At 59.6% G+C, this 25,171-nt stretch overlaps 1 protein-coding gene across 5 annotated transcripts in view; it reads left to right on the forward strand.

The window, feature by feature from the left end:
- Nucleotides 1-25,171, forward strand: part of ADGRA2 (adhesion G protein-coupled receptor A2) — a 36,004-nt gene that overhangs the window by 1,188 nt on the left and 9,645 nt on the right. For all 5 annotated transcript variants that reach the window (XR_016229097.1, XM_051832363.3, XM_051832364.3 and 2 more), the window contains exons 2-6: nt 14,819-14,890; nt 24,063-24,134; nt 24,386-24,457; nt 24,640-24,711; nt 24,930-25,093. Coding sequence is in view for 4 of the 5 variants with exons in the window: in XM_051832363.3 (XP_051688323.3) it covers nt 14,819-14,890; nt 24,063-24,134; nt 24,386-24,457; nt 24,640-24,711; nt 24,930-25,093 (452 nt within the window). In the remaining variant the exon portion in view is untranslated. The remainder of the gene's footprint in view (nt 1-14,818; nt 14,891-24,062; nt 24,135-24,385; nt 24,458-24,639; nt 24,712-24,929; nt 25,094-25,171) is intronic.

Here is a 25,171-nt window from a genome sequence, read left to right on the forward strand (position 1 = left end):
ATGTCTCCGCGCTGGCTCTGTCTGGATTGACTCCGCGCAAACCCTACGAAGAGGGAAACCCGGCTGAGGGGAGGCGGGCGCCTGCCAGTCTCCTTCCGCAGTTCGCATCGCGGCCCGGGCCTCCTTCAGCCCTGGCCTCGCCGGCGGCGAGGGAGCGTGGCCCCGCGCGCGGGCCGACCCCTCGCCTCCCCCGCAGCGCGACCGCCCGCGCCGCCCACGTGCTGGGAGCTCCGCGCGCGCCGAGTAGGGACGGCCGGGGGGCCCAGGCGACCCCTTCCTTTCCCGTCCCCGGTCTAGCCGCACAGCCGTTTCCCCTGCCCCGTCCCCCTGACCCCGGTGGCCCCGGTGTCTCCACCGCCCCGTGCCCGCAGTCGGGGCTGGCTCGGTGCGCTCGATTGTGTCCAGAACAATACGGGAACGCCTCTAGTTGGGGGCGCTGAGAGGCTGCGCGCTTCCTGACAGGACGCAACTGGTCAGCCTCTGACGTGGGCCGCTGGCCTGCGTTTTCCGCGGCTGGGCTGTCCGTGTGCGTGTGCGCCTCGGGGGGTGGAGGCCGCCCGTCCGCTCGCTCCAGCAGCGCAGGGCTCTGGCGATCGCCCACAGGAGCTGCCACCTGTGGCTGCCCAGGCCGGGTGCCTGTGATCGCCCACTTGGTGTTGAAGGGGCCAGGCAAGCCTGGGCATTCCTCAGCCCACTCAGTTCTGCGGGAGAAAAATGCTGGCTGCGGTGGAATGGCCGGGCTGGTTCCGTACGTCCCGGCTGCGCCAGAGTCAGTCAGCCTTGAGTGGGTGTGTGTGTGTGCATGTGCACATGTGTGTGTGCGTGCGCTCTGTGGCTGTCCTCACACACATGTGTGGGGTGCTGTCTCTGTTTGCTGGAATCCTGACATAGCAGAGGCAGATGGAGGGGGGGGGAGCGAAAGGTGGTTTTTGCAGTACATCTTAGAATCATTTGGCCCCTAATGCTTTCCAGCTACAGCTAATTCCCCTTGCCGCTGCTCGGAGGAGAGTCTGGGGCCAACTCTCGGTGACACAGTGGCAGCGAACTGGACTCCTCCCTTGCCTTCCTGTCCCTCGCTCTTCCCAGGCCGGGGACCCAGCTGCTCCAGGACCTTCCAAAGCAACAGCTCCCCTGAGCCTGGGCAGACAGTCCCACAGGGACAGTGTTCGGGGCTGGCCGGGAAAGCCCTGGGAGCCCGCTGGCCCATGGGCCCGGAGTGTGACGAAGGCCCCAGCTGTGGACATGCCTCTTAGCTGCCAGGATACCCAGGGCACCACTAGCTGGGAAGAGACCCCCAGGGTACTCAGTTGAGAAGCCCCTTCTCACCCCCCTCCATGCATCCTGCCCGCCCTGCAGTCTGAGGGCCAAGCAGGAGGCAGCGTGGGTTTTGCCTGGCGGATCTTTCGTCCCCTGTGCTCCACTGAGGACCCCTTCTCGCCCTGCTCCCCACCCCCAGACCCATGAATCCTTGGGGTTCCACCTTGGGCAGCCCGGCAGACACGGAGTGGGAGTGTCGGAGCCTGGGGACTGTGCCCGCGTAGAAGCTGCTGCCCAGGGAAGGCCCTCAGGAGGTCAGAGGTGATGTGGTGGACAGTCTTGCTTTCCTCTCCCAAAAACCCTTCCTCCACCTCCAGCCTGGTCTCTCCACCTCTGCCTCCGTGCCCTCTCCCCCACCCTTGGCTTTTTTCCCCTCTGGTGGGCATTCATTCGCGGTTTTCCAGGAAAGCAGAGCATTGGCTTCCTTGCTGGCTCATCTGTCCCACCTCGTCCCCCCCACCCCGTCTCAGGCCCAGTGTGCGGAGCAGCTGCGGGCACCAGCACCCCTGTTCCGACCCTTGCCTCTGAGGGGAGGGGTCCCATAGCGGGTGGCGAATTGGAGTGAGACCCTGGGTGTAGGACAAGGAACCAGAGAGGCGGCTGGGAGCCGCCACCCACATCCCAGACAGCCACCCGGGGGCTGCCCTCTCTGGAGCTCTGGGAGTTAGAGTTAAGAGAAGGGGCCCGCAGAATAAGGCGCTCCAGGGAGGCCCCGGAAAACAGAAAATTCCAGAAGGATAAGCCAGGAGGACCTCCCAGGACGTGTGAGCAGCCCCTCGGAGGACCCCAGGCGTGTCATAAATTCTTGCTAGAGGGGTCTTAGAGATAAGGCAGCCCAGCCCCACACCCAGCAGCTGAGCCAGCTGGGGCCGTGGTGTGAAGATTAGCGCACTGGGTTCCCGTGGCCGCTCCTGGCAGGTGAGGGCTCCCCGGTTCACCTGGCTGGACCCCTTAGGCACACAAAGGCTGCTTTAAAAAACCCCGGTTCCTTCCCAGCAGGACACAAGCCCTTTTGACCTGAGAACATTCCAGACTGGGTGAGGAGGGGGCAGGCCCAGGCCAGGCCACTCCCCTTCCCCCCCCCAGCAGGCACACCCTCGCCATTGGGGGATGCCCACCCTGCAGGCTGCCCCTAAGAGGGGAGAAGGGGCCTGGTGTTGGCTGGGTGCTGTGGCTGGCAGCGGTGCATGTGTGTGTGTGTTGGGGGGGGGCAGGGAAATGGTTAGGGAGCAGGGCCGCCTTTGGACCTAGGGCTCTGGCTTCAGCGCCGCCCCCCAGGACCCAGCTAGGGGAGTTGGGGCACAGTGTGCCCGCTGCCATGCCGGAGGACAGCGGAGCGATGCCGGCTGGAGGGGCGGGCCCCGCTGGCTTCCCCCACCCCCTTCCCTTCCACCCTCTTTCCCCCATATGGTTCTCATAAGATCTGGGCTCAGAGACAGCAGCCAGAGGAAGTGGCTGTGTACAGAGAGCTTTTGTGAGAGAGGAGGGGGAGGGGGCGGAGAGAAGGAAGAGAAAGGAGGAAAGAACCGAGGGAGGAGGCCCCAGACAGACAGACGGAGGAGGTGAAGGGAAGCCAGGAGGCTCCAGCTGGCTCCCTTGCCCTCCTGGAAGGCCAGGGCCTCAGTGGCAATACCCTCAAGTGGGCTCCCGGTCCCCCAGTCTGGAGTGAGGGGCCCAGGAGTAATCTAAACCCCCCCTACTTTTCCCCAACTTACTTGAGGAGCTGGAGGCCTAGGGGTCCCAGGACCTTGGGACCCCCTGTTCTTGGGGCTTGCTCTCGGGCTCAGGCCTAAGTCCCCTCGGGGAGAGCACTGGGAAGAGGGCAGGGCCCTCTGGGGTTCCCTGGTCCGTCCTCCGTGCCACAGAGAGCTTGGCATGGCCCTGGTGCAGAGTTGCAAAGCAAGGGCTTCCTGGGCCTGAATTCTGCAGCCGTGAGCTGGCTCCCGGCCACTCCTGAGCCCCCAAGGATGGCCCTTCCTGCAGCCTGCTGTGGATCATCCTCGGGATGGGCAGGGGGAGTGGCAACCCCTGCTCCTGGGTTGGGGGGAGTCTGAGAATTCCCCCCCAAAGACCCAGGCACAACAGTGTAATTTGAACCTAACCATAAATTGACCCTTAAATTTGGGGTCATGTTTTTAAAGGGAGAGAGTGTTTCTAAGTTTATCCCACATGGGAGTCATTGGGATAAGAACCCTCTCCTGCGGCGGGGGGGGGGGGGGGGCAGTGGCAGGAGGGGGGGAATGTTCCAGCCGCCTCGGAGATGGCGCCACCCTTGCCCACCTTGGAGCCTGGCTTCGTCCCCACCAAACCCCAGAGAAGGGACACAAGCTGCTGAGTGCCACACAGCCTGGACCAGGCCAGCTCGGGCAGAGGCCGCCTAGGCCTCCCGGGGAGCAGCCAGAGAGCCAGGGAGGGCAGGCGAGGGAGGGCATCAGCCCTGGGCTAAGGGACCAGAAAGAAAATCCGGTGGTGACCGCTAGGAAGGGCTGCCGAGGGGCTGTTTATTTTCATTCCCCCAGCCCAGCCGCTCTGTTCTATTTAGAGCTCAGACATTGACGGGATGGAGCTGCCTCCTCCCCTTCCTCCCTCCTAGGGGGGCCCCCATCTCCTTCCCAAACTCCAGAACATTCCTGGGCCATGGGGGAGGGGACGGGGACGGGCGCAGAGGCACTGGGAAGCCGAGCTAAGTTGGGCAGTCTCCCAGGACCTGGCTCTCCCAGCCCCTGCCTCGATGTTCCCCCTGGGAGATGGGGGGGAGGCGGGGGGTGTGCAAGATGGATGGGGCCAGGTGAGGGCAGGAACCAATCTGTCAGAGAGGAGCAAGGGAGGCGGGGCTGGCTCCAGAGCGAGGCCTGAGGAGGGAGCACCGGGGCCTGACATCTCCCAGCTGGAAAGGCTGGGCTCCCTCTGGGAGCCCCTCTCCCGCCTCCCCTCCCTGCCAGGGCCCCTAGCCTTGCTGGGGGAAAAGGCCACCAAAGATGAGGAGGGGCAGGAAACCCCCAGAGAAGGGCCACACAGCTCCGGTGGGACAGCGCGGGGCTCCGGGTGAGCTCAGGCCTTGCGCGTGGGAGCAGGGGGCAGGAGAGCACCGGAGGAGACAGGAGCTGCAGAGAGCTGGGGGCTCTGCAGCATCTCGGGTCTCCTGGGGGTCCTCGCCCTGCGTGGCAAACGTCACGCCACGCCAGGCAGCAGGGCTGCTGCACACCACCTGTCGCGGGGCCGCTAGCATCCGGGATTCAATGGAAATGCAGGCTCGTGGCGCTGGGAGCTTATAGCTCAGGCACAGCAAGAGTCAGCAGGCGGAAAGAGATCACAGCGCCAGGCTTGGGGCGGGCGTTTGGCCTGGCGGCTTAGGCGCTGCATCCTGTATCTGACAGGGCGCCTGGGGTCCAGGCCCCGTTCTGTTCCTGCTTCCTGCTTCCTGCTCAGGCACACTGGGGAGGCAGCTCTGGCTTTTCTGCTTACCCTAGTCCACTCCCACCCCTAGCGTCCTGGGCATTCGGGGATTGGACCAGGGGCCCTCTGCCTCTGCCTCTCTAATAAAGTAATTTTAAAAGATATATGTCCGCCACCTGCAGTGCTAGCATCCCATATGGGCACCAGTTCGAGTCTTGGCTGCTCCACTTCCAATCCAGGTCTCTGCTATGGCCTGGGAAAGCAGTGGAAGATGGCCCAAGTCCTTGGGCCCCTGTACCTACATGGGAGACCCAGAAGAAGCTCCTGGCTCCTGGCTTCAGATCAGCTCAGCTGCAGACATTGTGGCTACTGGGGAGTGAACCAGCAGATGGAAGACCTCTCTCTCTCTCTGCCTCTGCCTCTGCCTCTCTGTAACTCTGCCTTTCAAATAGGTAAATAAATCTTTTAAATATATATATATATATAATATCCATATATATGGTCTGTTACTGATAAAAGCAGGATTGGAAGAAGTAGAATGCGTCCATGGCGCACAACCCTACCCTCACCCCCACCCCCAGGGCCAGAGCCCCACTCCACAGAGAGGCACTGACCCACCATGGCAGATCCACTACTGAGTTTGCTTCCATGTGGACACGAGCGCAGAGTCCCACACCTGTCCTCTAGTACCCCACCTGCGAGGATACTGCACAGAGAGACTGGCCCAGAAAGTGGGATTTATTTATTTATTTATTTATTTGAAAGACAGAGTTACAGACAGATAGAAGGAGACATAGAGAAAGATCTTCCATCTACTGGTTCACTCCCCAAATGGCCACAATGGATAGATCCAGGCTGATCTGAAGCCAGGAGCCATGAGCTTCATCTGGGCCTCTCATGTGGGTGCAGGGGCCTAAGCACTTAGGCCATCTTCTGTGGCTTTCCCACAGAAAGTGGGAATTGGAAGTGGAGCAGCCAGGACTTGAATCAGTGTCCATATGAGATGCCAGCGCCACAGGAGGAGGCTTGGCCTACTATGCCACAGTGCAGGCCCTTCTACAGCATTTTTTTTTAAAGATCTATTTATTATTTGAAAGGCAGAGTTACAGAGAGGCAGAGGCAGAGAGAGAGAGGTCTTCCATCCGCTGGTTCACTCTCCAATTGGCAGCAACAGCCAGAGCTGGGCTGATCCAAAGCCAGGAGCCAGGAGCTTCTTCCAGGTCTCCCACATGGGTGCAGGGGCCCAGGGACTTGGGCCATTTTCCACTGCTTTCCCAGGCCATAGCAGAGAGCTGGTTTGGAAGTGGAGCAGCTGGGACTTGAACCAGCGCCCATATGGGATGCCGATACTGCAGACGGCGGCTTCACCTGCTACGCCACAACGCCAGCCCCTTTACAACATTCGTGCCCGTGCTTCCTCTCACTGGCAGATGGCTCCAGGAGGAGATGCCTGCCGTGGGCACAGGGAGAGCGCCCCAGCGGGCTGGGCTGCGCAGCCTTTTAGCTGAGAGATAGATGGGTGCTCTCTCCTAGGTGTGGGAAGGCAGGGAGGATGCAGACAGGGGAACTGGAAGTGCCAGGAAACTGCCCCCGCCGGGGAGGACCAGGGGCTGTGCAGAGAACTCCCCGCCCATCCTCAGCCACAGCTCTGCCCCCAGCCCCTGCTGGAAGGTGGGGACCCGCGGTCTCTTCCCTCGTGGAGGCTGTGAGGCTGGGCAGGATCAGAGCACCAAAGAAAACTAGGGAGGAGAGGCTGGGGAGCCACTGCGTGCTTTGCTGCATGTAAATGACTGATAACAACCCGATCCTGTTTATGGTTGAAAAGAAGCTGCTTCCTCACCCGCCCCCCAGCGGCTGGACTTTCAGCCAAGCATAGCAGTGTTGGAAGTGGATTGGGGCAGGGGGGCTACTCTGAGCTTTCACAGACCAGGTGCACGTGCGCACACACACACACCCCACCCCGTCAGACACATCACCTTCCACCTTCCACAAATAGAAACGTATAGACACTGCATGTCATTTCTAGCAAGTATTTATTTATTTATTTATTTTGACAGGCAGAGTTAGACAGTGAGAGAGAGAGAGACAGAGAGAAAGGTCTTCCTTCCCATTGGTTCACCCCCCAAAATGGTCATTGCGGCCAGCGCGCTGCGCCAATCCAAAGCCAGGAGTCTCCTCCTGGTCTCCCATGCGGGCGCAGGGCCCAAGGACCTGGGCCATCCTCCACTGCCTTCCCAGGCTGCAGCAGAGAGCTGGCCTGGAAGAGGAGCAACCGGGACAGAATCCGGCGCCCCAACCGGGACTAGAACCTGGAGTGCCGGCGCAGCAGATGGAGTACTAGCCCAATAAGCAATGGCACTGGCCGCAAATATTTGTGACAGTGGCGTGGGGGGAAGACAGAGAAAAAGAGAGATCTTCCAACTGCTGGTTCACTCCCCCAAATGCCTACAACAGCCAAACAGCTGAGTCCAGACCAGTCAGAAGCCAGGAGCCTGGAACTCCATCCGGGTCTCCCACATGGGTGTTAGGGGCCCAAGCCACTGGGCCATGTTCCACTGCAGGGAGCCAGATCAGAAGTGGAGCAAGGCCGGCGCCGTGGCTCAATAGGCTAATCCTCTGCCTGCAGTGCCGGCACCCCAGGTTCTAGTCCCAGTTGCTCCTCTTCCTGTCCAGCTCTCTGCTGTGGCCCGGAAGTGCAGTGGAGGATGGCCCACGGCCTTGGGCCCTGCACCCGCATGGGAGACCAGGAGAAGCACCTGGCTCCTGGCTTCAGATTGGCGCCGGTCACAGCACGCCGCCGGAGCGGCCATTGGGGGGTGAACCAATGGAAAAGGAAGACCTTTCTCTCTGTCCCTCTCTCTCTCTCTCTCTGTCTCTCTCTCACTGTCTAACTCTGCCTGTCAAAAAAAAAAAAAAAAAAAAAAAGTGGAGCAGCCGGGATCAAACCAGCACTCATATGGATGCCTGCATTGCAGGTGGCAGCTTAAGCTACTGCACCACAACACCAGCCCCTGCGTATCATTTCTGTTTGTAGCGCTAAGGTGTTAAATAGGCCTGGGTGCACGGTGGACGTTGAGGGGGGTTTGAGGAAGGCATGCTTGCATGGATGGTTATAGCAGACTATTTCTTAAGCTCAAACTAAGGAGCAGTCACCCCCAAGTCCACATGAAGGCAAACTGAGCACCCCAAGAAACACCTGCCTCGCCCTTCCTTAGACTTTTGCCTGCAGGGGGCAGGTCAGGAAGGGGAGAGGAGAGTCACTTGGTTGCCCCCACTTGTGTGCTGAGTTCAGGGGCAGCTGCAGGCTATGACCCTCTAAAGCCCAGGGTGGAAGCCCCTGCCTGCTTCCTCTTCTGCTCCTAGGAGGAGGTCTTTGCATCTTCGTGGAAAATGCTCATTATCTTTTAACTCAGTTTTTTTCACAAACACTTTGAAATCCTATTACCAGTTCAGGCTGACCGAACAGGCTCCCAGCCAAGGGAAGGAACAGGAGGGGAGGCCAGGAGTGGGGACAACACCTGCATGTCCTCTCCAGCATCGGTGTCCCCGGCAGTCAGGCGGAGTGGACGTGAGGGGCAGGCACCCTGCTCTGGGAGGCCCTGCTGTCGCATCCACCGTCTGCAATGGGCCGCATCCTCCAAAAAACAGGAGTTACTGCCTGTTAACAAAGCACAGCATTTGGTAGTTACATAGTTAAGCGTTTGGTCCCTTCTGTGTTTGCAGCTCTTACGTTTTATTTTTTAAAAGATTTGGTTTAGGGCTGGCACTGTGGCATAACAGGTAGAGCCGCCACGTGCAGTGCTGGCATCCCATGTGGGCACCAGTTCTAGTCCCGGCTGCTCCACTTCTGATCCAGCTCTCTGCTATGGCCTGGGAAGGCAGTAGAAGATGGCCCAAGTCCTTGGGCCCCTGCACCCCGTGGGAGGGAGACCCAGAGAAAGCTCCTGGCTCCTGGCTTCAGATTGGTGCAGCTCCAACCTTTGAGGCCATCTGGGGAGTGAACCAGCAGATGGAAGACCTCTCTCTCTCTCGCTCTCTCTCTCTCTCTGCCTCTCTGCCTCTCTGTAACTCTGCCTTTCAAATAAATAAAACAATTTTTTTGTTTTATTTATTTGAAAGGCAGAGAGAGAGAGAAGGGTGGGTGGGGGGAAACAGAGAAGAGAGAGAAATTGTTCATCTACGGTCCACTCCCCAAATGGCCACAAAAGCCAGGGGTTGGCCAGGCTAAAGCCAGGAGCCAGGAGCTCCATCCGGGTCTCCATTGGGTGCAGGGGCCCAAGCACTTGGGCCATCTGCTGCTGTCTTCCCTGGCACATTAGCAGGGAGCTGGATCAGAAGTGGAAGAGCCAGGACTTGAACCAGCGCTTAGAAGGGATACTGGCATCACTGGCAGTGGCTCAACCCACTGCACCACAACACCGGCCCCTAAATTTTAAAAAGTTTTAAAATATTTTTTAAAAAGTTTACTTATCTGAGAGGCAGAGACACAGTGGTAGCAGCGGCAGAACTCCCATCTGCTGGTTCACTTCCCAAGTGCTCCTAACAGCCCTGGGTTGGGGACCGGAACAGAGATCTCAACCCGGGTCACCCACGTGGGTGGCAGGGACCCAATCACTTGAGCTGTCACCACTGCCTCCCAGGGTTCACAGCAGCAGCAGGAAGCTGGAGTCTGGAGCAGAGCCAGGTCTAACCCAGGCGAGCATCCCAGCCAGTGTCCTAACGGTTAGGCCAAACACCTACCTGCACTGATATGTGAAAGGGAACGAGCGTTCAGATGTCCTTGTGGGCCTTGGAAATGCCCAAAGGTTTGGGTGCCATGTCTGCAAACAGGCAGGGAGTTCAAGTTCGAGGGTTAGGGGCTTCTAGTGCTTTGCTATCAGCAAGCGGATCACCCCTCCCTCTCCCCAAGACACTGCCGTGGTGCCAGCAGCAGGTGTCACAGACGGGGAGGGCCTGAGTCCGGATCTCCAGGAGCGTGTAGATCCTTAGTGTCCAGAGATGTGGTCATTTTGTCTGTTTACAGTTTTCTGTTTTTTTTTTTTTTTTTGGGGGGGGGGTTGACATGTGTGACTCATCCTGCACATGTGAGAACCATGTTGTTCAGGCGTGTGCTGGCTCCATGCCCCACAGAGCGGTGCCCACAGCACTCCCGCGAGGTCATCTTTGATGTCCAGTGGTGTCTGGCGAGTTCCTGTGGCTGCCCAGAGGCCGCAGGGCCTCTCCGTAGTCGCCAGCCGCTCACTCCCTTGGCCTCCGGCCTCGTTAGTGGTAACTGCTCGCTCCTCTTCCCTAAAATAGGGCCCCAGCCTGGAGAGAGTTCAGCAGTGGACTCTGCGTGTCCCCTCTGGGGGCAGATCCCTCACTCTAGAGCAGAAAGCAGGGTGCTCCGGGGACTGGCCCGTCTCCCAGGAGAAGCTTCAGGGCACAGGGCGGTAGGAGGCCAGCGAGCCCAGCTCTGAGGGACAGGGCTAGCGTGCTTGGGCAGGGACCCCCTCCACCTGTCCCCAGCTTCCTGGGAGGTTGCAGGGCAAGAGCCTGGTGCAGGCTGCAGAGTTTCAGGAAGGCTCAGGCCGAAGCTTCTGCCTCCCTTGCCCAGTTGTTGGGGCCACCCTGCCTGTTCTTCTCCCAGGAGACAGCCTAGAGTGGTGGGAACATTTTCCTTCCCACTGGATGAACTGTGTGTGCACGTGCGTGCGTGTGTGTGTGTGTGTGTATGTGTGTTCATCTATGTTGTCAGCCATCCTGTGACTGTTTCCCACCTGCTCCTACAAATGCCAGAGCCAGGGCAAGCATTTGGCCTGGGGGTTCAGACATCAGTTAGGACACCCGTGTCCCACATCAGAGCACCTGGGTTCAATTCCTGGCTCCACTCCCTACTCCAGTGCACCCTGGGAGGTGGCAGTGATGGTTCAAGTGCTTGGGTCTCTGCCACCCACATGGGAGACCTGGATTTTGTTCCCAACTCCTGGCTTCAGCCCAGTCCCACCCTGGTTTCTGTGGACATATGGGGAGTGAATCAGAAGATGGGAGTTCTGTCTCTGCGGTTCAAATAAATACAGTAATTAATTTTTAAAAAAGCTACTGGGTGGCTGGCATTGTGGTACAGCCAGTTAAGCCACTGCTTGTGACACTGGCATCCTCTATCAATTGAGTCCTGGCTGCTCCAGCTCCCTGCTAATGCACCTGGGAAAGCAGCAGAAGGTGGTCTAAGTGCTTGAGCCCCTGCCACCCATGTGGGAGACCCAGATGGAGTTCAGGGCTCCTGGCTTCAGTCTGGCTCATCTTGAGCTGTTGCTATTCCTTTAGAGTGAACCAGCCAATGGAAAATCTCTCTCTCTCTCTCTGTAAAATAAAACACCAGACCCATGTAGCTTTTTTTTTTTAAGATTTCTTTCTTTCTTTATTTGAAACGCAGAGGCAGAGGTAGAGGCAGAGAGAGGTCTTCCATCTGCTGATTCCCTCCCCAAATGGCCACAACAGCCAGAGCTGGGCCGATCCAAAGCCAGGAGCCAGGAGCTTCTTCTGGGTCTCCCATGCAGGTGCAGGGGCCCAAGGACCTGGGCCATCCTCCACTGCTTTCCCAGGCCATAGCAGAGAGCTGGATCAGAAGTGGTAGAGCTGGGACTCGAACTGGCATCCATATGGGATGCCAGCATCGCAAGTGGCGACTTTACCCGCTATGCCACAGCACCAGCCCCCCAAGTACTTTTTTTTTTTAATTCATTTTATTTGAAAGGTTCGAGAGAGAGAGGGAGAGAGAGAGAGGGATCTTCCATTGACTGGTTGACTCCCAAATGCCTACAGCAGCCAGAGCTGGGCCAGGCCAAAGCCAGGAGCCAGCAGCCCCATGTGGGCCTCCACCATGGGTGGCAGGGACTGAAGTACTTGGAGCATCCTCTGCAGCCTCCCGGGATGGACCAGAGACAGGGTAGCTGGGACTAGGGCCGGGCACTCTGATATGGGGCACCAGCATCAGAAGCGGTGACTTTAGCGCTGCCTCCAGTGCCTGCCCCTGGACCCCTTGTGCTTTGTGTCCAAAATCACTGCCTTGCCGTGCCCTCCCCCACACAGACCCATAGGGGGCGCTCGGGAGACCAGAACCCACAAGCATGGCCGGGACCACTGTCTGAATGGTCAAGGGCTCCTCCAGCCACTCTTAGGTTGTGAAGACCAAATATCCCAGTTCTGGGTGCCTGGGGCCCTGACTCCGCCAGCCATGCATCCGAGGTCTGCAGAGGGGCTGCCCATATGGCAAGAAGAGGGCTGGCTGGAGGAGGGCGAGACGCCACCGGCCCGGGCCTGGCCAGAGGCTGGGGGGACCGGCACTGTGTCCTCTGCAGCAAGAAGAAAGCTCATTTGCAGATGCTCAGGGCTGGAGTGTGTGCCAGGCCCGGCCAGACCGGAAGCGTGGGCTGCAGCTGACCCCCACCCCCGCTCTGCCCTCTCCTCTCAGCAGACACAGAAGCCACTTCAGAGAGCCTGGGAGAGGGGGAGAGAGAGAGAGAGAGGCGGGTGGGATGTGACTGGGAACCAGCCTCGGGGCCAGCCGGGCCAGGAACTAAGTAGATCCGGGTCAGAGGCCCATCCTCACCAGTCCGGGTCAGGGACGGGGGCTCCCATCCTGTGCTCTGCTCCACTGGGGCGCTGGCAATGTGGCTGCCCTGCACAGACACGTGCCAGGAGTGTGGAATACACACTGGAGCCTTCCCACAAGGATACAGATGGAACATCCCACTAGTCATTGCATACATTGAAATAATAACATGTTGGGTGCGTTGGGTTCCTGGAGCTGGAACAATCAGCGAAGGATGTTTTACAGAAGATTTTTTGAAAGATCACTGGATTTGTGGCACAGCAGGCTAAGCCCCTGCTTGGATTGCTGGTATCCTGTATTGGAGCTCTGTTTCAAGTCCCAGCTGCTCCACTTCCCATCCAGTTCCCTGCTAATGTGCCTGGGAAAGCAGCAGAAGATGGCCCAAGTGCTTGGGCCCCTGCCACCTGCATGAGAGACCTGGATGGAGTCCCAGGCTCCTGACTTCAGCCTGGCCCGGCCACGGCTGTTGTGGCCTTTTGGGGAATGAACCAGCAGATGGAAAATCTCTATCACTCTGCCTTTCAAAGTAAATAAAAATTAAAAAATAAATTCCTATACTCTTAAAATTAATTTTAAGTCCTTTTTTTTTTTTAATTTTTGACAGACAGAGTGGACAGTGAGAGAGAGAGACAGAGAGAAGGGTCTTCCTTTTGCCGTTGGTTCACCCTCCAACAGCGCCCCAGCTGGCAAGCTGCGGCCGGCGCATCGCGCTGATCCGAAGGCAGAAGCCAGGTGCTTACCCTGGTCTCCCATGGGGTGCAGGGCCCAAGAACTTGGGCCATCCTCCACTGCACTCCCGGGCCATAGCAGAGGGCTGGCCTGGAAGAGGGGCAACCGGGACAGAATCCGGCGCCCCAACCGGGACTAGAACCCGGTGTGCCGGTGCCGCAAAGCGGAGGACTAGCCTACTGAGCCGCGGCGCCGGCTAAGTCCTTTTTTTCAGGTGTATTTCATTTTTTCAAAGACAGAGTGACAGAGAAAAAAAGAGATCTTGCATCTGATGATTCACTCCCCAAATGGCCACAACTGCTGGGTCTGGGCCAGGCCAAAGCCAGGAGCCTGGAACTCCATCCGGGTCTCCCGCATGGGTGGCAGGGCCCAAGCACTTGGGCCATCATCCACTGCTTTTCTCAAGAGCTTTAGCAGGGAGCTGGTTCAGAGGTGGAACATCTGGGAATGGGACCAGCATTCCCATGGGATGCAGGTGTCATAGACGGTAGCGTCCTGACTCTGGCCCCATGAACTTCTTGAATCACCAGGGTAATGGTGAGTGTAACATCTTGGAAACTCAACAACTTAGGTCCCCACTGCCTCCTGCTACCCCCTTGTCACTGTTCATGCCTGGCAAGTAGACATCTTAACGGAGGGGTCTGTGTGGATCGGGGAGCAGGGAGGAAGGAGGTGAGGGGGTCTCTACCCCTTCCCATGGACCCTTCCACTCTGGCCTCCCCAGGGGCACAGCCTGAGCCCCGGAAGCGTCTTGCAGATGGAGCAGCTGGAACGCCCTGTGTCGGGGCCCCTGGCAACCTGTCTTGCCACATTCACCCACCGATTTCCAGGAAGCTGCGGAGCGGACTCTCGGACAGCTCCTCCCGGCCTGATCCCCACCCCTCCCCACTCTCTCCTGGTCCAGCTCCACGGCCTGCACCCCCAGGCCGTCTCAGATCAGTTCTCCACATCTCGGAGCAGAGTAAAGAAGGGAAGCCCTTTGCCTGAGCCCGGGCCCAGCCCAGAAGCTCATTAAAGCTTTCTCCCAAGCAATTAACCGGAAGGATGAGCCCTTTGGCTGGTCTGGAGCAGCGCCCACTCCCAGCAGGGGGTCTGGCAGAGAAAGGCTGAGTGGGTGGGCGGAGATGAGTCGCCTGCTGTCCCCCCTGTTGCTGTTGCTTGGGGGGGGCTCCTTTCTCCTCACCTAAATCCAACGGAAGCAGCCAAGGGCAGGGGCAAAGGCTGGAGCCCGGCTGGAACCCTAGCCTACTGCCAAGGCTGCAGGGAGGCCTGGGGAAGCCGAGGCACGGCACTGGCCATCGGCCCTGACGTCCGGAAAGGGGTTCCCCTGAAGGAGCAGTGGAGACAGGTTCTCCACCTAACTCAGGACCCACAGGCTTTGTGTCCCGCACGCCCGGAGCCGGTTGACACCATCCCCTTCCCACCGTCCTGGGAAGAGTGGGCCAAGGACAGAGCTCCTGAGGGCCTGATGGGGCTCCCCATGAGTCAGTCCCAGGGTACCAACCTTACCCTCCCCTCCCGACTTCACACGCGCCCCACCACCTGCACACAGAGCCCCAGGGCGGCCTCAGTCCGCATGGGGAGACCCAGGGCAGGTGGGGTGCTGACAGGTGGCTCAGGCTGGCCTGGGATTGGCTGCTTCTCCCTACAGCCTCTGGGGTGGAGGGTGGGGCTGCTTCCTTGCCCAGCACACTGAGTTGGGCCCAGCGCGCAGGTGCCCGCTCCCTGTCCCTTCCAGCCAGTCACGGCGCCTCCTCCTGTCTCTGCCTCCCATCCCTTCAGGCTCCTGAGCAACAACAAGATCACCGGGCTTCGCACCGGATCCTTCTCGGGCCTGTCCCTGCTGGAGAAACTGTAAGTGCCGGGGCCAGCGGGGGGTCACCCAGGGAGGAGGGCCAGGAGGGGAGGAAGGCTGGTTGCCTAGCAGCGCCCAGAGTCAGACCCGCCTGCACCTGCCCAGAGGTTGACTCCCAGGTAGGGGACAGAGGAGCCGGGCCTGGGAGCAGGAGTGAGCAGCTTCCTGGCCAGGGCCAGCACAGAGGATCCAGGCAGCTTCGCAGGGCTGGGCAGGGATGGGTGGGGGAGGGGGGGCTAAGGGAAACTCATTAACGCTCTTTAATGAGCAATTAGCTGTGAGGGCTCAGCCCTCCCAGCCAGGGGCCCAACTTGAAAGGGCTGAGGGCAGCCTCTTTCCTTCTCGGAAAAACAAATCAACAAACAAAGCCCCGAGGAGGCAGGGTCCTGGGCTGGGGGGTGGGGAGGAAGCTGCTCTCTCTGGCCTGCCCCACCCACCCTGAAGGAGGCTGCAGCGCTGTGGGCCCAAGCAGGCAAGCCCCCCACTGGACACTGCAAGGGCCTTGCTAACCCCAGAAGAACCCCCTTCGTAGAGTTGGGGACCCCAAGGTCTGCTTGCGGCCAGTGTGTGGGAGAGGGTTAGGGAGGAGGAGCTGGTGGTAGTGGTTAATTGTTCAGATGTCCCAGCCACTCAAGAATGTTCCAGAGGCTTTGGGGAGGGGCTGGATAAGCCGCCTCCGCCACGGATCCCTGAACCATGTCCGTCTACAGTGCCTGCTCTGCTGGCACGCTCGGGGAACCGTGGCCCGCGTGGCAGGTTTCCCACCCCAAGCCCTCGTCCTCTCTCTGCAATGCCTGCAAGAAGCCCCTCGGCCCCCCGTGGTTCCGTCTTCTCCCCAAATGTTTCGGATCAGTGCAGTGGGAGATGAGAGAGAAAAAGGCGCTGCGTGCTCACGGGGAGCGGGATGCTGTCTGCCTCGGCCCCGCTGTTTGGGTCTCTAAGCAGGCAGCCCGTGTCCACCGGCCTCTCGCCGTCTGCGAGGAGAGCTTGGTGGTCTGGAAGGGGCCAACCCCACACTCACGTCTGGGGCAGAAGGGCGGAGCGGGTCGTAAGCGCTGAGCTGGGGCCTCTGTGGGGCGGCGCGCGCATCCAGCTCCCACACTGGGTCCTTCTGGCCACGCGCCCCGCAGCTCAGAGTGGAGTGAGGGCTGCCGCTGCGTGCAGCTGATGTCTCCTTGGGGCCCACACACAGGGAAGGTTTCGCCCTCCTACAAGGGGTTAAGCGTTCGGGATGAGGCTTGGTCTTGGAGCGCCGAGCTGCCAGAAGCCAGGTGTTCCTTCCAGGGCGTTGTGGAGCGAGGCAAAACACAGCTGCCTCTCCAGCCTGCGTTCTGCCGCGCGCGCGAGGACCGGCCTCTGAGCACGGCTGCCTTCCTCTGCCTCGGCACCAGCAAGCCCGTCCGACTCCGTGCTGAGTCACGGGTATGGGAAGAGTGCTGGGCATGAGAAAGAAAACCGGAGTGAGAAGTCCCGGCCCTCGGGTGGGGGCGTCCAGCAGAGTTAAGTCACCACTGGGGACCCCCATATGCGGTATTGGAGCACCTGGGTTTGAGTTCCGGCTCCATTTCCAATTCCAGCTGCTTCCCTGGGCGGCAGCAGGTGATAGTTCAAGAACCTGAAGTCCTGCCACTCACCTGTGAGACCTGGATGGAGGTCCAGGCTCCTGGCTTCAGCCTGATCCGGCCTCAGCTGTTGCAGGCATTTGGAGGTCTGTCTTTGTCTCTTGCTGCCTTTCTTTCTTCTTCTTTTTTTAAACTTTATTTTTGTCTCTTACCATCTCTTTATTTCAAAAAATATTTTATTTCCTTATTTGAGAAGTGAAATTATAGACACAGAGAGAGACAGAGAGAGAGGTCTTCCATCCAATGGTTCACTCCCTAGATGGCCGCAATGGCTAGATCTGCGCCGATCCGAAGCCAGGAGCTTCCTCTGGGTCTCCCACGCAGGTGCAGGGGCCCGAGGACCTGGGCCATCTTCTACTGCTTTCCCAGGCCACAGCAGAGAGCTGGGTCGGAAGAGGAGCAGCCGGGACTTAAACTGGTGCCCATATGGGATACCAGCATCACAGGGCAGGTGGTGGTTTTACCACTATGCCATAGCACTGGCCCCTCTCTCTGCCTTTCATAAAAAAATAACAATAATAGTAATTGCCAGCCCTGAATCCGAGCTTGAGCCCCTGGCCTTAGGAATCTCCCTTTGCCTTCCTCCTACAGGCACAGCACGTGCCCTCCTGTCCTGGGCTCCATTCTAGAGCATGGGAGTGAGCCCAGAGGAGCAAGTGCCTGCCCTCAGGGGAGGCGGCCTCCCGATGGGACCCAGAAAATAGCTGTGTGTCCTATGTCGGGGGCAGTAGTGCTGGGAGGGACAACAAGGCCAGATAAGGGGGACAGGGGAGGCCACGCTGTGAGGTGAGGACAGGGGAGGCCACTCTGTGAGGTGAGGACAAGAGCGCCTTGCTTGATGCAGTGGCAGGCCACAGCCCTTGCAAAGGCTCCTGGGTGCAGGGGATGCCGGGAAGAGTTAGAGGAACAGCGGGAGTGCAGCGGGAGTAGGCAGCCAGGAGGAGGTCAGAGTGAACAGGACACAAAGCGGTTGGGGGCTCAGTGTGCTCTTTGTAAAAGGACGAGGAGGGCGGCGGCGTGAGCCTGCAAGGTGCACTGTGCATTTAAGATTCTGTGACCCTTGGGTGTGTGTGGGCTTGCAGAGCTGCACAGGAAGAAGGCACAGAGCCCCGTGAAGGGCTGGGGCTGTGCTGTGTGTGCTGGAGGGGCTCAGGGTCTCCAGCCTGGCCACCCGCCTCTGTGACGCCGGGACGCGGCCTGGCGTGGCGAATCCCAGGGCTGCAGGCGCAGGTGCTGTCATCCTGGGACAGCTTTCCTGCCGGGAACCTCAGTGAGAGCTCTCGGGCCTCTGGCAGGGCGCAGCACCTCCATTAGCAAGGGCGGCCTCCCTCGGTTCCGGTCGTGGGCGTACTACCCCTCCACAGCCCAGCCAGGTTCACGCAGAGACCTTGGCGGCACAGGCACTATCCCACGGTGGGAGACACCCGCATTTCCCTCGGAGGAGTCGATGGCCTGGGTTGCCTTTCACAGTACACGGTGATTCCCGTGGCCGTCCAGGGTTCAAAGCCCGCAGAGCACCCAACCCCTGGACTGCGAGCCTACACATCAAAAAAAAGGCGCCAAGGCCCTGTGTGGCACGGGTACGCAGGAAACCCTACTCCGTCTCGGACATCCCCTGCGACGTGGCTCATCAGCATGTCCCGAGGGAGGCGTGGGCCTGGGTCTCCCAGTGTCCACTTCACTCCCTGTGCTGAGGCCCACGTGCCTCTGAGAATGAGCTGTTGAGTGTCGGTGCAGGGGGCACCTTGACGGCCAAGAGTAGGGGCTCAGAGACATCCGCGCCATGCCTGTTTGGCAACGTAGGACCTTGAGGCCAGGGTGGGGGAGCCAGACTGGACACACTTCAGTGGGAGTGGGGCAGGGAGGGCCCCCAGGCATGGCTGCCGGTGGGACCCCAATCAGAGATGATCTCATGGGGAGACTCTGGTTCTGGGAGGCTGGGGTAAGACGTATGAGCAGGCCCAGCAGAGGAGTGCACAGAACGGCCCAGCAAGCACAAGGCTCGCTCGTGGGGGCCCTCCCCTCCGTAACCCTCCGCCGTCAGTGCTGCCCGGCCCGAGGGTGGCTCAGGACATGGGAAATCTTTCTGGGATGTGCCTGAAACCAGGGACGGAGCTGCCATGGGGCAGACACATACTCTCCCCTGCCTCAACCAAAGAGGCCAGCGTGCGTGCATGTGTGAGTGTGGCAATGGGCGTGGCCCCGGGGGGGCCTTGGGCGGGGAGCCTGGTCAGCCCTGGGATGATTTGCCATTGCCTAATGAGATTAATGAGCCCCAGGGGCTGGTATGCAGCGGGTGCTGGGGCGCTCATTAGAAGCAGATGCTCATGGGAACCACAGCGAGGGGGTGCGGTGGGGGCTGGCTCACACACCAGGTGGCTTCCATTAATCTGGGGCGGGGCCGAGGACCAGCACCCCTGCTCCACACGCCCCCCCCAGCTGGCTGTGTCCTGGAGGGAGCCTGCCCTTGGCCCCGGAAGGAGGCTGCCAGGTCCAGGGACAGCCTCTTGTGTGCTGTGGTAGCCCCAGCGCCTGGCACAGTGTACGTGCTCAATAAATCCTCGTTGCGCGACAGCAGGGACAAGTGGGCCCCCGGGGTGGGGGAGGGGCTGGAGCTGGGAGGAGGCTGGACCACGCAGGATTCTTCAGACCGCCCCTCGGTCTCTGTACCTGCAGGGGAGGTCTGGCCCCTTCACAGCCGGCCTGTGCATTCTCAGGAACCTGGAAGTCTTGTAGGACACGGGGAGAACTGCTCTGTGGCCTTGGAACCTATAATTTGGTTTCCAGCCCACGAGCAGGGAGGTCTGTCGGGGGCTGGAGGGAACCAGCTCTGGGCCAGCCTACCCTGTTGGAGGGTAGGCACACACACACACACACACACACACTCAGCAGCTCTGAGATGTAATTTGCATACCATGAAGTCCATGCGTTTAGTGCAGAGCCATGGTTTTAGTACCCCCTTCAGAGCCGTGTGATCGTCATCACCGAATTTCAGAGCATTTTCCTCCTGTGCACAAGAAGCCCGGGACCCTTAGCGGTCACTCCCCCTCCCCCTCCTCCTGCCTCCCCCGCCCCAGGCAACCACTAAGCTGCCATGGATTGACTGCTCTGGGCGTCTCCCAGAGGTGCAGTCATGCCATATGTCATCTTTCAGATATTTGTCACTCCGCATAGTGTTTTCCAGGGGAATCTGGGTCTTAGCAGGTACCAGGGAGCTTTGTTCCTTTTCACGGGCAAGTAATAGCCCCTGCGTGAATATACTATATGCTGTGTATCCATTCATCAGTGGGTGGACATCTGCTTTGTGGTGTTAACCAGTAATGCTTCTGTGGGCTTTCACCCACAGGCACTGTGTAGATGGTGCTCACTTTTCTTGTGTGTACGCCTGGGAGAGGAGCTGCCGGGTCATACGGCCACTCGGACTGCTACACTGTCTCCCTGTTTAGATTCCCATCAAGGATGTAGTCAGGAGCAGGTGTTTGGCCTAGCCATTAAGATGCTGGTTAAGACCCATATCACGGTGCCTGCATTCCAGTCCCAGCTGTGTTCCCAGTTCCAGCTTCCTGTTAATGCTGACCCTTGGAGGCAGCAGGTGACGGCTCAATTAGCCAGGTCCCTGGGTTGAGTTCTGACTCCTGCTGTTGGGGGCATTTGGGGAGTGAACCAGTTGATGGGAGTTTCTCTCTCCACCCCCCCAATAATACTATATAGTAAGGGCTTAAATTTCTCTGCATCCTCATGCGCCCTTGTGTTGTGAAGCGATATTGGTTGTGGTTCCGGTTTGTGTTGCTCTAGTGATTAATGATGTTGAGCTGCGTGTTTTGGGCTTGGTGGCTGATTGTATGTCTTTCTTTGAAGGAATGCCTGTTCAGATTCTTTGCCCATTTTTTTTTCTCAGCTGGGTTATTTGTCCTGAGTTGTAAGAGTTCTTTACACATTATGGATAGAAGTCCTCTATCGGATACCTGGTTTGCCCCCCCCACCCCGCATTTAAATATGTATTTATTTGAAAGGCAGAGTGACAGGGAGAGAGAGAAACAGATCTTCCTCCACTGGTTCACCCTCTAAATGACCACAGCAGCCCAGGCTGGGCCAGGACAAAGCCAGGAGTCAGGAACTCCATCTGGTCTCCCACGTGGGTGACAGTGACTCAAGCACTTGGGCTATCTTCTGCTGCCTTTCCCAGGCCCATTGGCAGAGAGCTGGATTGGAAGCAGAGCAGCCGAGTGTTGAACTAGTGTTCTGGCACGGAACGTGGACGTCCAAGTGGCTGCTTAACTGGCTGCCACCAGTGTCCGCCCCTCCCCCGTCTTCCGCTTTTGTGATGGTGTCCTTTTTTTTTTTTTTTTTAAAGATTTATTTTGTTTATTTAAAAGACAAAGTTACAGATACAGGTAGAGCCAGAGAGAGAGAGAGAGGCCCTCCATCCCTGGTTCACTCCCCAGATGGCTGCAAAGGCCGGAGCTGAGCTGATCCGAAGCCAGGAGCCTCTTCCAGTCTCCCATGTGGGAGCAGGGGCCCAAGGACTTTTAGGCCATCCTCTACCACTTTCCCAGGCCATAGCAGAGAGCTGGATCGGAAGAGGAGCAGCTGGGACCAGAACCAGCGCCCATATGGGATGCCAACACTTCAGGCTCGGGCTTTAACCCATTGAGCCACAGTGCCGGCCCCATGATGGGTGGAGGTTTTAAACCTTATGTCCAGCTAACCAGTATTTTATTGTTCATGTTCCCAAGTTCACTTTTTTTTTTTAAAAGATGTTATTTATTTAAAAGGCAGAATTACAGACACACAGAGAGAGAGAGGTCTTCCATCCGCTGGTTCACTCCCCAAATGGCCACAAGGATCGGAGCTGTGCCGATCCAAAGCCAGGAGCTTCTTCTGGGTCTCCCATGCAGGTGCAGGGGCCCAAGGACTTGGGCCATCTTTTATTGCTATCCCAGGCCATAAACAGAGAGCTGGATTGGAAGAATAGTAGCCAGGACTTGAACCAGCATCCATATGGAATGCCAGTGCTGCAAGCAGAGGGTTAGCCTACTACACCACAACGCCAGCCCCCCAAGTTCACTCTTACACATTCCACTTTCTGAGAAGGGTGTATGAGTTGTGGTTTTGTCACCACTAGAATGAAACATCTGAGGCAGGCTAACTTTATACAAGAAAGGGCTGAATTGAGGTTCCTGGTTCTAGAAGTTCACGGTCCAAGATCAGAGGTGTGTGTGTTGGGGGTGGGGGTCGTGAGCTCAGCCCTGGGCATGGCATCTTGCTGGCAGAGCCGGGAGGTGGCACAGGATATCACATGGCACGAGATAGGGAACGTGCTTGTCTGTCCATGTCCCTGTGGTCTTTTAGTCAGACTCCAGGATCCAATCAGGAGGCCCCACTTCACAACCCAATCCCCACCCCCTGCCTTCAGACTCCCTCGTGGGACTCAGTCCCCCGCCCCCCCAAACCCTTGCATTCAGGGAGAAAAATTGTCAAATCACAGCAGCGGGCAGAGGGCAGGACTTGCTCCCAGGAATCCTCCCCCTGCTTCTGCCTGGGAGGGTCCTTCTCCTTCCCATCAGCATAGCTACAGACAGAGAGGGCGCGCCTCGAGTCGAGGGGTCCCGGGCCAGCGTGGGCATCAGAGGACGCTCAGTCACCACACTGAGTCCCTCCCGGCTTCCCAGAACAGGGCTGTGGACGTGGAGACTCCACGTCACCTGTGTGTGCTTGGGCCAGCTGCCGCAGTCTGCGATCTCACCCAGATTAGACAATCCAGAGCAGGTGTTCTCTGTAAATTTATTTTTTAATACTTATTTGAAGGGGAAGGAGGGAGGGACAGAAAGAAAAAGAAGTTCTCTTCCAGCCCTTGGTTCACTCCTCTATGGCCACAACAGCCAGCGCTGGGCTAGGCTGAATCTAGGAGCGTCATCTGATTTCCCACACGTGGGTGGCAGTGGCCCAGGCACCTGGGTCATCACCTGCCACCCTCCCAGGCGCATCAGTAGGAAGCCGAATGGGAAGCAGAACAGCCGGGCTGGAACCGGCACTCCAATACGGGCTGCCAGCGTGGCGAGCAGTATCTTGAGCCCCGGCGCCACTCCGCCGGTCCCTGGAGCAGGTGTTCTTAGCCTGGGAGCCACAGGCTGCGGAAATGGTGTGCACAGTGCTGGCTTAGTGTGTTGGTGGGCGTGGGTGCCCTTGGCCGCCATCAGGTCTTGAGAAGGATATGCTAATGAGAAGGTGCCAACAGCCAATGTAGAGGGGACGTATAGGTCCAGAGGCCGCCAGGTTCTGTGGTCCCATGGCCTCCAGCCCCAGGAGGCCCCGGGCACCCCTCAGGACTGGGCCACTCCTGTGGAGGGGTGCGATGCAAGGGGAAGAATGCCAACACTGGGTGGCAGTTCCCTGCTCAGAGAGGCCCCGGCCAGCTGCAGGAAATCCAGGACAGGGAGAGGGGTTGGGCCCCGGGGGCCGCCTGGCTCCCATCTGCAGAGCATCCGTGGGGCAGGCTGGGGGGGGGGGGCGCTGCGGAGGGGGCCGGAGGAAATGAGAATGAACGTGAGTGGGGGGGGGAGGGCGAGGGAGGGGCTGCGGCCCCGGCCCTTGGCAGCCCTTGAAGGGGAGCGACACAATGAGCAGTGTGTCTCCCCCTGCCCATCCTGCACCGGGCGGGAGCAGAGCCCTGAGAACGGCCAGACCCCGAGGGGCCAGGGGCACGGTGGAGGCCGCACAGAGGGACAGCCGTGAAGGGAGGAAGCTGTCCATGCAGGCTGTGTGCCGCCAGGCCCGTCCGCCCTCAGGACACCAGCCATCCCTTGCTGAGGATGAGGCCGGGTTTCCGGGCCCCTCTGTCCCTGGCTGCACCCAGCACAGAGGCCGGGTGAGGGCCAGCACCCACCTTGGTCCTTAGGTCCTTAGGCCAGCACCCACCTTAGGTCCTCACTGGCCTGCCAGGTGGCAGGCAGGCCCCCAGGAGGTGGGACGGGGCCTGTCCCCTTGCCCCCGCCCAGAGTAGAGCCCCGGCCACTGTCCCCTCCTGTCTGGGAGCCACACCTCCTCCACCTCTTCCCTCCACGCCGCTGTGGGCTCCTCTGTGAACAAGCCTGGGCCCCCTGGGCTTCCGTGGGAGGCGGGCTGTTGATTGGTCACGACCTCTGTGGGGTGGGTCCTGCTGGGACAGCCATTTCCAGATGCCCCCGGGAGCAGCACCCTGCGGGACCCCCTGGTGCAGTGCTCACTCTGGCCCCGGTTGGCACCCGGTCACGGTCCCAGCTTTCCCAGGCCTTCTAGCCCCGCCTCACAGTCCCCATGCCTTCTCTAAGGTGTTTCTGACCAGTGCCTCACCCCCTCCCCCAACCGCCACCAGGGGAGCCAGGGAGGCTGAGACCTGTCCAAGGGGCGTCCCTAACCCACCGTCCCCAGCCAGTGCAGAGCAGAGCAGAGATTTCCGAGGAAACCAAGTCCCAACAGAACCCAAAGGCAGTGAGGGCCACCCTGCCCCCGACAGCCTCGGGGTGGCCCCGAGGGGAGGGCGGTGAGGCCTCTGTGTTGCCTCCCACAGGGACCTGAGGAACAACATCATCAGCACGGTGCAGCCTGGAGCCTTCCTGGGCCTGGGGGAGCTGAAGCGCTTGTGAGTGGCACGTCCCGACTCCCCCTGCCCCCAGCCTGCCCCTCACCCCTGAGGAGTGCCCTGGGATCCCCTACGCACCGCCCGTCTCTCTGGCTCTGCCTCCCTGCTCAGGGCACTGGCCCATCTACTTTTGGTCACACCCCACTCCCATACACACACACAAGCCCCAGCCACCCCTCCACGCCCACGCATGTGGGGTCCTGGTGCTGCCGCGTAGCCTCATGCCCCTGAGGTTGTGCGTGCCTCTCTAGAGACCTCTCCAACAACCGGATTGGCTGTCTCACCTCCGAGACCTTCAAGGGCCTGCCCCGGCTCCTGCGACTGTGAGTGCGGGCGGGGGAGGCCCCCCACCCCCAGAAGGAGGCCTGGACCAGGGCGGGAGGGGGGGGGAGGAGGGTCCCATATACAGGGTGGAGGGAGTAGAGGAGCAGGCCATCTCCTCTCTGACCCAGGGACACCCTAAGACCCCCCCCTCCAGTACCTTACTATCCTCTGCCCCTTGCAGAAATATATCTGGAAACATCTTCTCCAGCCTGCAGCCCGGGGTCTTTGATGAGCTGCCAGCCCTCAAGCTTGTGTGAGTGTCTTCCTAGCCCAGGGCCCGTTCCCCTGCCCAGGAGGGAGCCACATGGCAGTGGGGTGGGGGGGAGGGCACCACTGGAGCAAGTAAAGCAGACTCTTTCTGAAACCATCACGCTCACCAGTTTGTGCCCGGGGGAGGGCCTGCACACCCCCACGCTCGCCCTTCCCCACCTGTGAGCCCACACTGACCCCCTCCCTCTTCCCGCCCTGCAGGGACTTTGGCACTGAGTTCCTGACCTGTGACTGCCACCTGCTCTGGCTGCTGCCCTGGGCGCGGAATCACTCGGTGCAGCTGTCGGAGCGCACACTGTGTGCCTACCCCAGCGCCCTGCACACCCAGGCCCTGGGCAGCCTCCGGGAGGCCCAGCTCCGCTGCGGTGAGGGGCTCCTCCCCAGCCCTGCCTGCCTCTGGCCCCAGCCCTAGAGCCCCCTCCCTTAGCTAGGCCCTGAGCGTG

Source organism: Oryctolagus cuniculus, chromosome 2, assembly GCF_051225735.1.
Source record: "Oryctolagus cuniculus isolate XC-2025 breed Fujian yellow rabbit chromosome 2, ASM5122573v1, whole genome shotgun sequence".
NCBI lineage: Eukaryota > Metazoa > Chordata > Mammalia > Lagomorpha > Leporidae > Oryctolagus > Oryctolagus cuniculus.